The sequence below is a fragment of the Stegostoma tigrinum genome, chromosome 6 (genome assembly GCF_030684315.1).
Source record: "Stegostoma tigrinum isolate sSteTig4 chromosome 6, sSteTig4.hap1, whole genome shotgun sequence".
Taxonomy (NCBI): domain Eukaryota; kingdom Metazoa; phylum Chordata; class Chondrichthyes; order Orectolobiformes; family Stegostomatidae; genus Stegostoma; species Stegostoma tigrinum.
Window position 1 is genome coordinate 53,385,230 of NC_081359.1, and position 15,448 is coordinate 53,400,677.

The 15,448-nt window shown below is 40.9% G+C and overlaps 1 protein-coding gene across 4 annotated transcripts in view; it reads right to left on the bottom strand.

The window, feature by feature from the left end:
• LOC125453719 (coiled-coil domain-containing protein 81-like) overlaps window positions 1-15,448 on the bottom strand; it is an 80,936-nt gene that overhangs the window by 25,000 nt on the left and 40,488 nt on the right. For 3 of the 4 annotated variants that reach the window (XM_048533634.2, XM_059646565.1, XM_048533633.2), the window contains exon 9: window positions 12,003-12,149. The exons of the other annotated variant lie outside the window; for it this stretch is intronic. In XM_048533634.2, the coding sequence (XP_048389591.1) occupies window positions 12,003-12,149 (147 nt within the window). The remainder of the gene's footprint in view (window positions 1-12,002; window positions 12,150-15,448) is intronic. 4 annotated transcript variants of the gene reach the window in all.

The following is a 15,448-nucleotide window of genomic DNA, read 5'->3' on the forward strand; positions in this document are numbered from 1 at the left end:
CACCACCACTCCTGGCACCTTCCCCTGCAACCGCAGGAAGTGCTACACCTGCCCCCACACCTCCTCCCTCAGCCCAATCCCAGGCCCCAAGATGACTTTCCACATTAAGCAGATGTTCACCTGCATATCTGCCAATGTGGTATACTGCATCCACTGCACCCGGTGTGGCTTCCTCTACATTGGGGAAACCAAGCGGAGTCTTGGGGACCACTGTGCAGAACACCTCCGCTCACTTCGCAATAAACAACTGCACCTCCCAGTCGCGAACCATTTTAACGCCTCCTCCCATTCCTTAGACGGCATGTCCATCATGGGCCTCCTGCAGTGCCACCATGATGCTACCCGAAGGTTGCAGGAACAGTAACTCATATTCTGCTTGGGAACCCTGCAGCCCAATGGTATCAATGTGGACTTCTCAAGCTTCAAAATCTCCCCTTGCCCCACTGCATCCCAAAACCAGCCCAGCCTGTCTCCGCCTCCCTAACCTGTTCTTCCTCTCACCCATCCCTTCCTCCCACCTCAAGCCGCACTTCCATTTCCTATCTACTAACCTCATCCCACCTCCTTGTCCTGTCCGTCTTGCCTGGACTGACCTATCCCCTCCCTACCTCCCCACCTATACTCTCCTCTCCACCTATCTTCTTTTCTCTCCATCTTCGATCCACCTCCCCCTCTCTCCCCATTTATTCCAGAACCCTCTCCCCATCCCACTCTCTGATGAAGGGTCTAGGCCCGAAACATCAGCTTTTGTGCTCCTGAGATGCTGCTTGGTCTGCTGTGTTCATCCAGCTTCACACTTTGTTATCTTGAGTTAATTGCTGATGCTTCCACCCCTGTTTCAATTGAGCATATTTCTGCCTCGTGAAATTTCACACTCATTGTAGGGTGAGTCCATGTTGCTACACATAAAACCTCACCCTGACCTGGCTCTCAGTGGAAGGGAAAATTAATTTAATATCCATGAGGAAGGGAGGGGAGTTACACTGGATGGAGTCCCTGTGCCTAATGGCAGTGGTGACCATGGTTGATGATGGCAGTCTCATTAGGTGTGCCTCTTCATGGATGTTTCTATCCCTCCCTGCTTCTGTTGGGGTGTCCTTCAGTATCATGTACCTAATCAATTTGAAGGAGAAATGCAGCAGTACAATATGATTGAACAACTTCAGTAGACGCAAGGTCACGGCAACCAGTCCTCCCCTTTGCCAAGCTGTACTCATTAAACCTCTACCGTAGCTATGTCATGTTACTGTTATATCCAAAACTCCTTGTCAATACCTCAAAGATCCAATGTAGACTTCTTCGAACATCGGTACTACTCTCCGCAGGATTTTCCGCATAGATGTTTCATCATGATCATTCCCTGCTCATGCACATTGAAGCCCCTGGATGCCATAACCAGCTGTGCATCCTCAATCCAGTCTTCAACTACCAGATCCTTGGATATTTCTATTCTATCCACAAATCTGTCCAGCTTCTTACTCATCAACACATGGAATATTTGACCAAGAGAATCATTTCTTTCCTCCATTATGTTAGGGGATGTATTTAAGAGCCTCTGCATGAGTTTGGCATGAAGGTCTGACTTCCTTTGTCAATATCTCAACCTCAAATGACCACACAGCTTCAGGTTCCATCACGGACAGTGCCAGTTTCAACTTCTCCACCATCTGCTTTGTTTCAACGAGGCACCCTTCAATCTCATCCATCAATGACTTGACATATGTACTGTGTGGTCTTGCTGACTGCACCAGAAATTTAACATGAGATTTGAACACATGGAAAGCCCAAAGATTATGAAACAGGAATTATCTATGCTACTGGCATCAGATCATTACAAATTTAATGTAAATCAAGGTACTTGGTATTTACACGGAATGTAGCTGTTGTTTACATTGGATTCAGGAATCCTTTTTGCAGCTCTTTCTTTGTCTGACCCCTCCTTCCCCAAAACTACCCTTTCTTTCCAGAGACAGTCCATTCAACTCCAGCCGCCTCCCTCACTGTCATGATATTAAATAAGATATTGTTTCATGCATGAAAGTAATCAAGTACAAGTTATGACTTACATTATAGTATGATAGACGTTGTTACTAAGGCAAGGAGGCGGCCTGGATCCCCTAAGATCTGAGCTATTCACCCCAGACAAATCCTTAAAACACCATCATATTGGGCAGAGCCTAATGCACTTGCCAATCCCCTGGTGAAGCTCTTCCAGTACTGTTACACGACTGGCATCTGCACGACAATATGGAAAATTTCCCAGGTATGTCCTGTACATAAAAAGCGGGACAGATCCAACCCAGCCGATTACCGCTCATCCATCTACTCTTGATCATTAGTAGTGTGTTGGAAGGTGTTACGGGGAGGGGAGGTTAAATGAAGGAAAATCCCTCACATTTCCTTTATAAGCAACAATGTATTTCTTTAACCCTAGCAGTGAACAAATTAACAGAACTACTAACAACTGAACAATTCTCCCTTAACACCTAACTATTCTGAAGACCCTTCTTCAGAAATGGGTCTAGGCCTGAAAAGTCAGCTTTCTTGCTCCTCTGATGCTGCTTGGCCTGCTGTGCTTATCCAGCTCTACACCTTGTTATCTCAGATTCTCCAGCATCTGCAGTTCCTGCTATCTCTCCCATTTATATAACACAAGTAACAAGAAAAATGATTAAAACTTAGTCTTTCAAAGTCTACATGCCTTTCTTCTGCTGTTCTCTAGTCATAAATGCCTTTCTTCAGATGATCTAGCTGTCAGGGATGATTTCTCTATGAAGTCTTCTGTAAGAATTCTTGGTTGAAGTGCCATGGTACCTTTAATGGATAGATGGTGCTTTCTTAGAGAGTTCAGTGATTTCTTGTGACAGCTAGATGCTTATTTCTCAGATGGTGGTTCGCTCTCGCAACAATTTTCAAAAACCCTCTTCTTATACACCTTGGATAACATATCAATTTTCTTAAAACAGCATTGGTCCAAGGTTGTCAAAATCATCAGATTTAAATTCAACTGGCTTTCAAATGCTAAGTGCTTAGTTTAAATTATTTGGTTGATTCCAGCTGGTTGCCAAAACATCAAAACACGCCTAAGGTTTCCAGTCACACAACTAATTGATACATGTTTAAATTTCACAACTGACTGTATATCTTCAGCTACACACAGACATTTTTTCTGTTTAAATCTTTAAGCTTAGAAAAACACTTTACTTCTTAAAGAGACTACGCACTGTTCCCCTCCACCACCTTATCTTTTTTGTATAAAGAAATTCGAGCTTCCTGCCTTCCAATTCACAATTACTCTACACAATTTTGTAACAAAGATGTCATTAAGAGTGCATTCAAGCAGTGTCTGCTCAGCAATAACTTGCTGAGTAACACCCAGTCAGCTCCTGATCTTATTACAGACCTTGATTCAAACATGGACAAAACAGCTGAATTCCAGAGGTGTGGTGAGAGTGACAGCCCTTGACATCAAGGATCCATTTGACTGAGTGTGACATCAAGGATCCATTTGACTGAGTGTGGCATCAAGGAACTTGAGCAAAACTGGAATCAATAGGTGTCAGGAGGAAAACTGTTTGCTGGTGCGAGTCATTCACGACACATAGGACTATAGCCATGGTTGTTAGAGATCAATCATCTCAAATGCATGACATCTGTAGGAATTTCGCAGTGTAATGTCCTAGGCCCAACCATCTTCAGCTGCTTCATCATTTACCTTCCTTCCATCATAAGGTCAGAAGTGAGGATGTTTACTGATGACTGCACAATGTTCAGCACCATTCATGACTCTTCAGATACCGAAGCGAACCATGTTCAAATGCAGCACAATCTGGACAATATCCAGACTTAGACTAACTAGTGGAAAGTAATATTTGCACCACACAAATGCCAAGCCATGATCATCACCAATAAGAGACAATTTGACCATTGCCCTTGGCATTCAATGGTGCTACTGTCACTGAATCCCCCACTGTCAACATCCTGAGGGTTACCCTTGTCCAGAAACTCAACTGGATGTACGACACAAACATAGTGGCTACAAGAGCTGGTCAGAGGCTAGAAATACTGTGTTGAGTAACTCATCTCCTGACTCCCCAAAGCCTTTTCATCAGCTACAAGACATATGCCAGGTGTGTCATGGGATACTCCGCACTTTCCTGGATTGGTGCAGCTCCAACAATACTCAAGAAACGTTACACCAAGCAGGACAAAGCAGCCTGCTTGATTGGCACCATATCCAAACATCCACGCCTTCTACCACTAATGTTCAGTAGCAGTAGTACACTGCAGAAATTCACCAAAGATCCTCAGAGAACACCCATGAACACTTCCAACTAGAAGTACAAAGGTAGCAAACACATGGGAACACCACTACTCACAAATTTCCCTCCAAGTCACCCACAATCTTCACTGCCGCTGGGTCAAAATGCTGGAATTCCCTCCCTAAAAGCATCATATGTCAACCTAAAGTAGGTGGACTGCAGCAGTTCAAGAAGGCAGCCTACCATCAACTTCTTAAGCACAATAGTGCCAGACAATAAATGCTGGCCAGCCAATGACACCCACATTCTACAAATGAATAAAAGAAAAACCTCATGACCTTTCCAAAACCAAACACAATACATTACATTCTTCCCACGCTTTTTGCCCATGATTAACAGTTTTACATTCATTCATATAATTATATTTACCTCTATCCTATCTTATCCCAAGTCTCTGACGTCACAAATTCAGGTGTTCTGGAGGCTTTAATTTTCTCTTAGAATTCATTCCCTGTGGACTTGGGACATTGATTCTGTTCTTGATCATGTGATATCTGTAAATCCCTTTAAATCGAAAGTCTTTTTATCTCTTAGGCGCTCTTCATGGAAACTAACATTCCTGTTGAACCTGGAAATTACTCTACTACATCAACTCGATGACTGTTAATCTCCTGGACCTCCTTCACAGAGGGCTAATTTCATGTTGAAACAGATAATTGTCCCACAACATCATCTGTGGGATCTCTAATCTTATGAATACCCTTCTGTTAAACCAGGCACTTTCTTTTTTGTAATATACAACAACTCAATTTCTTCTTGACTGTGTCCTGAATCTGTGAACATTGGTCATCCCACCTCCATGTGGCTTTTGTGGACTCATATGCAGCCCATTTGTACTCTGTGTGATCAAATCTTTATTGTCAATCTGTCAACCGCTATGTGCTGAAATATGTTGGCTCTCTACTTCAACTTGTTGATGCTTTCTTTCACTCCTGTGGCTGCTTTACTGGTAAACCCAATAGGTTCACTTGCTTGGTCATGTTACTTGAGATTTGCTGCCAACCGATCAGTGCCCCGGTACCTGATGTTTTTTACTTGAAAAATGAAGAATTGAAAAATTCTGTTGAACTTAAGTTGTCTCATCATCTGACTTAAATTCAAACCTGCTGTGTTTTCCAGCTGTGTTGTTGTCTGAACAGTTTCAATTAAAAATTCATTTTTAGGCTATAATTCAATTCGGCTATAATTGCTCATCATTTTTATCATCATTTGTGTTTTCTCACAAACTTTTCTGATATTTCTGACCTGGACACTTTTTGGTGCTGATTGGACTAGAAACTAGTTCTGCCTATAGTATATCATTGCCATCATGTTAATGGTATGGAACAATTCAATTATGGCAACAGAGATATTTTAAATGTATTCTATACATATTTTAGATTCCACCAGGAGCCTAGGAAGCCCTACAAAATCTATCAGCTGTCCTTGGACCAGTTGTTCAACAGCAAATATTGCTTTGACTTGTGGTTCCATGACTGAGAGTTCTTTCACTAGTTGTCACATCACTGGTGGTTCAAGCCAGAATTCTTGATTGTGAAGTAGGTGTACATTCTTTGCTCTGTGCCACCCGTGTGTTGCAGAATTGATTACAGCATACTTTTAATCTTGAGTTCTATCCCTCACTGTTGTAAACTGTAATCTTTTACTTCAATCAATGTATAACATCTGACCATGCAGTGATATTCAGCCTGGTACCAAGCTTAAAGTTAATGTGATATCCATTGATATGAACCTCTTCTTGCCAAAACAATTGTCTTGAATCACCAATTTCTCCGAGGAACACATTTGATTTCTCTATTGTAGGTGGCACCACCTTTCCAATATCTCTATCTGAGTAGTTATTTGGCCTTTTGCTACTCTGTAATGCTTCTTCACATCTTCTGAAAGGGACCGATTATTTTACAGATATATTATTCTTTTATAATAATGGAACACTACACTGCTCATGCTTGTCATGTTTCATTGCTCCACAGTATTAACACTGACTTTTACTATTTTCTGTCTGATCTACTCTTTAATAGACTTCTCATGTGTCTCTTCAGGGTTTTGTGTACCTTATGAACTGAATGAGTTCTGCTGTGTTCTTGCGATAAGGTTAATCTTCTCCCCTTAGGATTTCCTAGTTGCTCTTTATAATATCCGTTTCCAGAACTATCTGGATGGCTTTCTCCAAAGTCAAATCTTTTTTGCACTGTAACAAATCTGACAAAGACTTATTGGCAAATCCAATAATAGAGTCATAGAGCACGGAAAGGCCCTTCAGTCCAACTAGTCTATGCCAACCATATTCCCAAACCAAACTAATCCCACTTGTCTGCATTTGGCCCATATTCCTCCAAACCTTTCCTATTCATGTACTTATCAAAATGTCTTTTAAATGCTGTAACTGTGCCTGCATCCAACACTTCTTCTGGCAATTCATTCCATACACAAACCACACTGTGTAGTTGCGCTCCATAACCTTATTAAAACTTTCACTTCTCCTTAAAAAATGCCCCATAGTTTTGAACTTCCCCACCCTGAGGAAAAGACCCTTGCTATTTACTAAAATCCATGCCCCTCATGATTATATGAACCTCTATAAGTTCACCCCTCAACACGTACTTTAGTGAAGCCTGAAACAAGGTTCCATATGGTAGACTAATTAGTAAAGTCAGATTACACAGGATTGAGGTGAGCAGTGAAGAAGGTTCTCTAGGATTACAAAGAAATCTTGATCAATTGGGTCAATGAGCTGAGGAGTGGTAAGGTTGAATTTAATTTGGATAAATGCGAGGTATTGCATTTTGGTAAAACAAACAAGGGCAGGTCTTAACAATAAGACACAAATATTTAATTGTATAGGTACAGACCCCATTTAAGGTTTCTCAATTTTTCAGCTCCAGACTGACACCCCAAATCTTTAAATACACAGGTGAGGAGAAATGAACTGGCTTGCTACCTCCATGATTGGTTGCAAAAAGATTAATTTGAAAGTAGACCCCTTCTCTTATGGATACTATTCTCCCACACTCAACTTATGCTTTAAAATCACCCAATTTAACCTGTCTTCTTGAGTTAACAAAGAATGAGTTCCATTATTATCACGCATGAGAAGGAATACATACTCAACACACATGAACACAGAAATCCAGTCAGTGCAAAAAGATAAAAAGTTTTTATAAAAATATGTACAGATCAGCTGTGAATTGTTTACAAACAAAGGATGGTTGATGTTGCAGTCATTACAATCAAGGTTACTGGCAGTATTGATGATGGAGTTTAACAGTTTCACTATCCTCAGTTTTGCAGGTTAGTTGAGACTATATAGCTCGGATTCCTTTTGACTGACTGAATTCCAACATCCAAAGTGAGAGAAAGAATCTTTTTGTTGTCCTATTTTCTATCAATGGCTGCTGGCTAGCTGACTTATAGTACTGACACTGTAAGACAGCCTTTACCAGCAACAGAGGAGTGACTAGGGGGTAGTTCTTCAATTGTGACCTCATAGTATGCAAACACTTGAACCCCGGCTGGTAGGCACGAGAATGTTAACTCCACACTCCAAAAGAGTGAATTGGCTTGTTGACCCCTGGCCTTGCACGTTCTTTAAAAGGGGAGAAAAGACAGAAAATATATCGAGTTTGGATCATAAAGTTCCCTAATACGTGTGATAACCTGAGTCTCTCCTTCACAAGAACCACTTAATCTACATCTGCAGCTATTTTTGGCTCCATCAGCCTGTTTTAAAAACTTCATTTTGGAATTACAAATTTAAAAGTGTTCATAGCACTTCAAGGCTCTGTCTTGTGGTCATGAAGCTTATGAATTCTGATTTCACTGCTCTATCGTAAGATTTTTCCAATCTGTAGAAATTATCAATGGATCCTCCAGATGTTGAACTCTTCTGTTAAATCTCGCACTTTGAAGAGTTTCATTTGTTTTAAGAGTGAACCAGTTATCAAAAGCTTTAAAAAATTCATCAAGAGTATCTCTTCTTTTCTACTTTGGGAAGCTACAACATAATCTTCTATAGTCCCTTTTGAATATGTGTTTACTTGTTCAATTTATAATTTAGTTGTCTAGTTTGGAAGTATGTTTGTTTGTTAAGAACAGTTTACTCCAAGATTTCTAAAACTGCATTCCATTTGAAATTAAGTCTTCTGGGCAATATGATTGCTGTTGCTATTTCTTTCTAACTACTTATTTATTCTCTTTGCTTTAAAAACACCCTGTTCTGCAGTACAGCAATGTTACTTGTCTGTCCTGGAGGATTTTTCTATGTTTTTGCAGTCCGAATAGAAGAATTTTGCTTTCTGTAGCTAAAATAGAAGATACCCACCATCCATATCTAAAATGCTGGACACCTGCCTTCTGCAGTCTAGTAAATGATTCTCATTCTTTTTAAAAGCTTCGTTGAATGAATCCTGTTGTCTGCATTCAATTTTGGAGTAAGAAATTTGGGCTGGAAACAACTAAGCTAAATTTAGTTAAGGGAAATTGCAAAGGAATTAGGACAGAGTTGATGGGAGTATACTGAGAAAGGAGTTTAGGAGGAAAAACAATTTATGATAAAATAACACCACGAAGGCCAGTATCCCATCAACAAGTCACCCTTTCTTTACACGTGTATAGTGCATGACACTGATTTAGCTACCTCAGACCCGGCTTCTAGAGTGAACAGAACCAATGACACTCAGCCCCAATCAGGAAAATCATATCCTATGAGATCCACCTGGCTGACATCATTCCAATCATGGAAACCTCCTGCTCTAAGACCTGGAATGTAAGCCAGTTCTTTATTGTTTAGTTTCTCCTGAAGCATGTTTGCACTATGTCCAGTTTCTCTGACTGTGCCTTGGATACAGGCAGCATGTACTGGTCCACAGCCTACCTCTTGTGCCCAAAGTGTCTTGGAAGAAATTCATCTTCTACATCCAGCAGTGACATTATTGATGCTGCAGCATCTGCCACATCCATTTCGCCTTAAAGGTTTATTCAATGCTACGCAGTGCAGGAGAACCCATAGGTTCTGACAGCCTTGCCAGCTGTTCTGAGGGGCCAGGCATGTTTTGGTCCTGCTCTGTTTGTGAGGTTGCAGCTTTCATGTGGTCCAAGTGCTTGGTCAGGACCACCTTTCCAACCCAAACTTTGTACATCACTGGACCTGACCTCGCATTTACTAGGCCTCTTACCCCTGCACAGCCATTCCCATGTTTTCAACACCAAATTTAATCCCCTGAGGTAAACTGCCTCTCTTGCTTAGAGAAGTTTTGTGCCCGGCTTTGTGGTTCTGATGCTGTTTAACCCTCTCCCAGATCCAGGAAAGACCAGGTTTAACCCAGTGCAGATTCTTGTCCCCATTAGCAACTCTGCTGGAGCTATTCCTGTAGTTGCATGAAGGATAGTTCTATAATCAAACAGGAATCAGGAAAGTTTGGTATCAAGTCAAGCTGTAGGCTGTTTTTTTTAAGCGTAACTTAAATGTTTGGACTGCCTTCTCTGGCAGAACATTGGATGTTGGATTGTATGGAGCTATCCTTATATGCCAAATGCTATTAGACTTTAGGAAATACTCAAATTCCCTACTGGTAAGTAATGGCCCTTATCTGTGACCAACACTTCTGGAAGTCCCTGTATTGCAAAAGATGCTTGCAACTTTTCAATTGTCATCCCTGTGTTTGATGAATAATCCCTATGCCTGTCCAACCACTTTGAAGGGGCAAACACAATGACTAAGAACCCATAAAAGGATCAGAACAGTGTAACCAAATCCTGGATTTACCAAGCCATTCCCACAAATGCTGGGAAGCTGCTGGCTGTGATTTTTGTCCTTGTTCAGACTCTGGGCACTGCCCCAGCAACATGGCTCTATCGGCATCCAATCTAATTAAGCAGAGATTAATGGCTTCATGAAGGGATTATCAGGTCTGAAAAATGGATTAGAATTCTTTGAGGAAACAGGATAGATAGAGGGGACCATTAGATATCATGTATTTGCTTTCAAAAGGTCATAAGATTAAGTAATGCCTACTGCTGGCACCATGTTTTAAGAGGAAACCTCACCTATGCTCATCATACAGTATGAGTTAGTTAGACTTGGCCACTGTAAGGTATCTTTGTTACCATCATCCCCCTTTTAGCTTGCAATCTACAGGACCTGACTGATCGAGTGTGACAGAGGAAAACCACTAGGTAGTCTACCAAGAAGAGGATCATATCTTAAATTAGTTGCACTTTATTGTAGGATACTAATCAGGTATCAGTTACACTGGCATGGTCTACATTGTTGTTAAGATTATGAGGGGATAAAGACAATAAATTCAGAACTGTTGTCTCCATCCACATCCTGATTGCATCATCATGTTGAGTTGAGCTTAATGCTTAACCTCTTTTGCATTAACCTTTACAGAAAACATCTATACAACAAGCAGCTGGTGGAAAGGATTAAAAAAAAGCCTTCCAGTCAAATTAGAATCTTCCTTTATTGGACCATACTAAACAGGAGTTCTCCTCCAGATTAACAAGGAAGTTGCATTCTCTTGCCTCAACGACAAAATTTGCTTCCTGTAAGACCTTTTGGAACTCCTTCCCCAGCACTCATCTCCAAGCCACCATTTTCCCTGTTAGCAGCCATTTTGCACCCTCTTCCTGCCAGAGTAGGTGAAATGCTATATAAATGAGATTAAAAGAGTAGAAATGCTCTCGGCCTGAATATTAGGTCAATGAGTGTGTTTGCATTAATTTTGTTCTGCCTCCTGCCCAATGAAGACTTGCTGAGGGTTCACATAGAAGATCAAAAGCTTCTCAGGCTTGCAACAGTAGCAAACTTCTTCCCTGACTTCAAAGCAATAGACCCTGTAAGTACAAACTGTACTACAGCCACATCAGAATCAAGCACAGAACCAGAATCTGCAAAACAGAGACAGCAGGTCCAACAACTCAGACTTTGGATACACTATATAAAAACCAAAAGAACTGCAGATGCTGTAAATCAGAAACAAAAACAGAAGTTGCTGGAAAAGCTCAGCAGGTCTGGCTGCATCTGTAAAGAAAAAAATCAGAGTTAACGTTTCGGGTCCGGTGACCCTTCCTCAGAACTGGGTCACCTGACCCAAAACGTTAACTCTGATTTTTTTCTTCACAGATACTGCCAGACTTGCTGAGCTTTTCCAGCAGCTTCTGTTTTTGTTTGGATACACTATGCCTGACTAGTATCCAATTGGAAAGAAAAAACAAAAACAAAGTCGCTGGAAAAGCTCAGCAGGTCTGGCAGCATCTGTGGAGGAGAAAACAGAGTTAACGTTTCGGGTCCAGTGACCCTTTCTCGGAAGGAAAGAAGAAAAGTCAGTCCTAATAATGCCACAAGAATAGGCATGCAGGATGAATATTGAGCAAGTTGAATAAATTCTTGACTACTGTTTACTGCTGCTGTTTCTATTGTCTATTAAGTTAGGATGCCAATTATTCCAAAACCAATTATTTCTTTTTCACTATTATAATGTGGGCAAGATGACCAACTTCGGCATAAAACTACTGATTTGGATGAGCTGTCCATTATATACCTTGCCCAAACACGATAGGTTCTTAGCTAGTTTTAAAAGGCCATTGCTAAATGGTCAACTTATCATTAATGTATTATCACATATGCATACTCCAATAGAATTCCGCAGTTACATTTTGCTGATAATTTTAGATAACCTGCTCCTGGAAGAGCGCCTGCTGATCTTTTATTTGCTGATATTGCTGTAATATTTGTTCATGCTCCTCTTCCCTTCTTCTTCTGTTTTCCGAAACATCGATAGGGAAATTCTTTAGAGCTCGTTGCATGCAAAGGTAGCAGAGCTCCTACAACACCAAACAGCAGCAAATACATTCAGTTCACTCTATTCTTTAAAACATATTCCAATAGATTGCACAATACACATTTAATATTCCTAGTACATGTTTGCAAACTTATTGCATACATAACATTTCTGCATCAACACCATAGTATCTCCATTTTTTCTCCTGTTCTAGCCCTTACAATTACTGTCACAGATTTCTAATGTGCACAGCACAGGAATATTTCTATAAAAGGGATTATCCCTAATAAGTTATATTTTGTTTCATCTGTTATTTAGATCCTTTAATATTAGGGAAAATTGTAAATGCAGCCACAATGATTGCACAGATGCAGAACAGATAAAATTATCAGAAAATCTGGTTTTTAAGAAGTGTGTCTTTTTTTTAGTCTGGTCTATTTTGTGCTCCTGTCTCCTGGTCTGAGGATATTCTTCATTCCCCATTACAGTTAGAGAGTCAAAGAGTAATAGTGTTATACAGCACAAAAACAGACCCTTCAGTCTGACTCGTTCGTGCCGAATGGATATCCTAAACTGATCTAGCCTATTTGCCGACTTTTGACCAATATCCATCTAAACCCTGCCTATTCATGCATCCATCCCAATGTCTTTTAAATTTTGTAATTGCATCCACCTCCATCATCCCTTATGGCAGCTGGTTCCATACACAAACCGCCATTTGTATGAAAAATTTGCTCCTCCGATCCCTTTTAAATCTGCCCCCTTAAACCTACGCCCTCTAGTTTTGGACTCACCCATCCTGGGATAAAGACCTTGACTATTCACCATACCCCTCATGATTGTGTAAATTTCTATAAGGTTACCCCCCCAGATTTCAAGCTCCAGGGAAAAAAGCCCCAGCCTATTCGGTCTCAATGATCTCCAATCCCAGCAATGGCCTTGTAAATATTTTCTGAACCCTTTCAAGTTTAACAATATCTTTCCAATAGCAGGGAGTCAAGAACTGAATACAGTATTCTAAAAGTGAGCTCACCAACGTGCTGTACAGCCACAACATGATGTCCCAACTCCTATACTCAATGCGCTGACCAATGAAGGCAAGCATACCAGATGCCTTCTTCACCACCCTGTCTACCTGAGAATCTACTTTCAAAGAACTATGCACCTGCACCCCTAGGTCTCTGATCAGCAACACTCCCCAGGTTCCTACCATTAATTGTGCAAGTCCTTCCATGGTTTGCTTTACCAAAATGCAACACTTCACATCTACCTAAATTAAACTCCACCTGCCACTCCTCAGCCCATCTGATTAAGGTCCCATTGTCCTCTGAGCTAACCGACTTCATTGCTCACACCACCAATTTTGATGTCATCTGAAAACTTACTGACCATTCCTCCTATATTCACATCCAAATCATTTATATAAATCACAAAAAGCAGTGAACCCACACTGATCCTCGTGACACACCCACTGGTCACAGGCCTCCAGTTCAAAAAGCAATTTCTACCTTCACTCTCTATCTCCAATTGGCTAGCTGCCCCTGGATTCCATGTGATCTATCCTTGTTAACCAGTATATCACATGGAGCTTTGTTGAATGCCTCAGTGAAGTCCATATAAACAACATCTACTGCTCGGCCTTCAATCTTCTTTGTTACCTCTTCAATAAACTCAATCAAATTAGTGAGACATTATTTTCCAAGCACAAAACCATACTGATGATCCCTAATCAGTCCTTGCCTTTGCAAATGTATGTAACTCCAGTCCCTCAGAATCCTCTCCAACAACTTACCTAACACTGATGCAGGCTCACTGGTCTATTATTTCCTGGCTTCTCCTTACCACTTTTCTTAAGTAATGACACCACATTAGCCAACCTCCAGTCTTCAGGCATCTTACCTGTGGCTGTCAATGATATGAATATCTTAGCAAGGGGCCCAGCAATGTCTTCACCAGGTTCTGTGATACACCTGATCAAGTGCCAGGGATTTATCTACCTTTATGCATTTTAAGACATCCATCACCTCCTCCTCTGTAATATGGACACTTTAAGTTATCACTATCTATTTCCTCAAGTTCCCTAACTTTCATGTTCTTCTGCACAGTAAATACTAGCAAAACATATTTGGTTAGTACCTCACCCACCTCCTGTGATTCCACACATAGAAGACCTCATTGATCTTTAAGGGGTCCTATTGTCTCCCTAGTTACTCTCTTACCCTTAATGTATTTGTAGAATCTCTTTGGATTCTCTTAACCCCATTTGTGAAAACCATCTCACGTCCCCTTTTTGCCCTCCTGATTTCCCTCTTAAGTATACTGCTACTGCCTTTATACTCCCCTATGGATTCACTCGATCTCAGCTGTCTATATATCACATACACCTTCTTCTTTTTCTTGACCAAAGCCTCAATTTTTCTAGTCATTCCATCAATCCCTATACCTACCTTTGCACTAAAAGGAACATACTGTTTCTGAGATAACAAAGTGTGGGGCTGGATGAACACAGCAGGCCAAGCAGCATCTTAGGAGCATAAAAGCTGACGTTTCGGGCCTAGACCCTTGTTTGAAGGCTTCCCATTTTTAGCCATCCCTTTACCCCCAAGTTTTGAAAATTCCTGCTTCATATTGTCAAATTTGGCCTTCTTCCAATTTAGAACTTTAATTTTTAGATAAGGTCTATCCTTTTCCATAACTATATTAAACCAATAGAATAATGATCAATTCCCCTAAAGTGGTCCCCCAGTGACACCTCAGTCATTTGCCCTGCCTAATTTTTCAAAAGAAGTTCAAGTTTTGCTCTTTCTCTAGTAGGGCAACCTACATATTCAACAAGAAAACTTCCTTGCACACACTTAACAAATTCCTCTCCATCCAAGCTCTTAACACTCTGGCAGACGCAGTCTATATTTTGAAAGTTAAAATCTCCTACCATTGCAATCCTATTATTCTTACATATATCAGAGATCTCCTTACCTATTTACTTCTCAATTTCCTGCTGGTTATTGGGTAACCTACAGTACAATCCCAATAAGATAATCATCCTGTTCTTATTTCTCAGTTCCACCTTACATTCTTCACCAGACATTTTGCACCCTTTCCCCCTTTTCTATCCATCCTACAGCATCTATCCCCAGAACATTAAGCTGTCAGTCCTGCCCTTTCCTGAGCCACATTTCTGTAATAGTTATGACAGACCTGTCCCATGTTCCGACCATGCCCTAAATTCATCTGTCTTTTCAGTCAGGCCTCTCGCACTGAAATAAATGCAGTTTAATTTAGCAGTCTTACTTCGTTCTCTGGGGTGCTCTTGCCTGCCTTGGCTATTTAACTTGCTCCTTC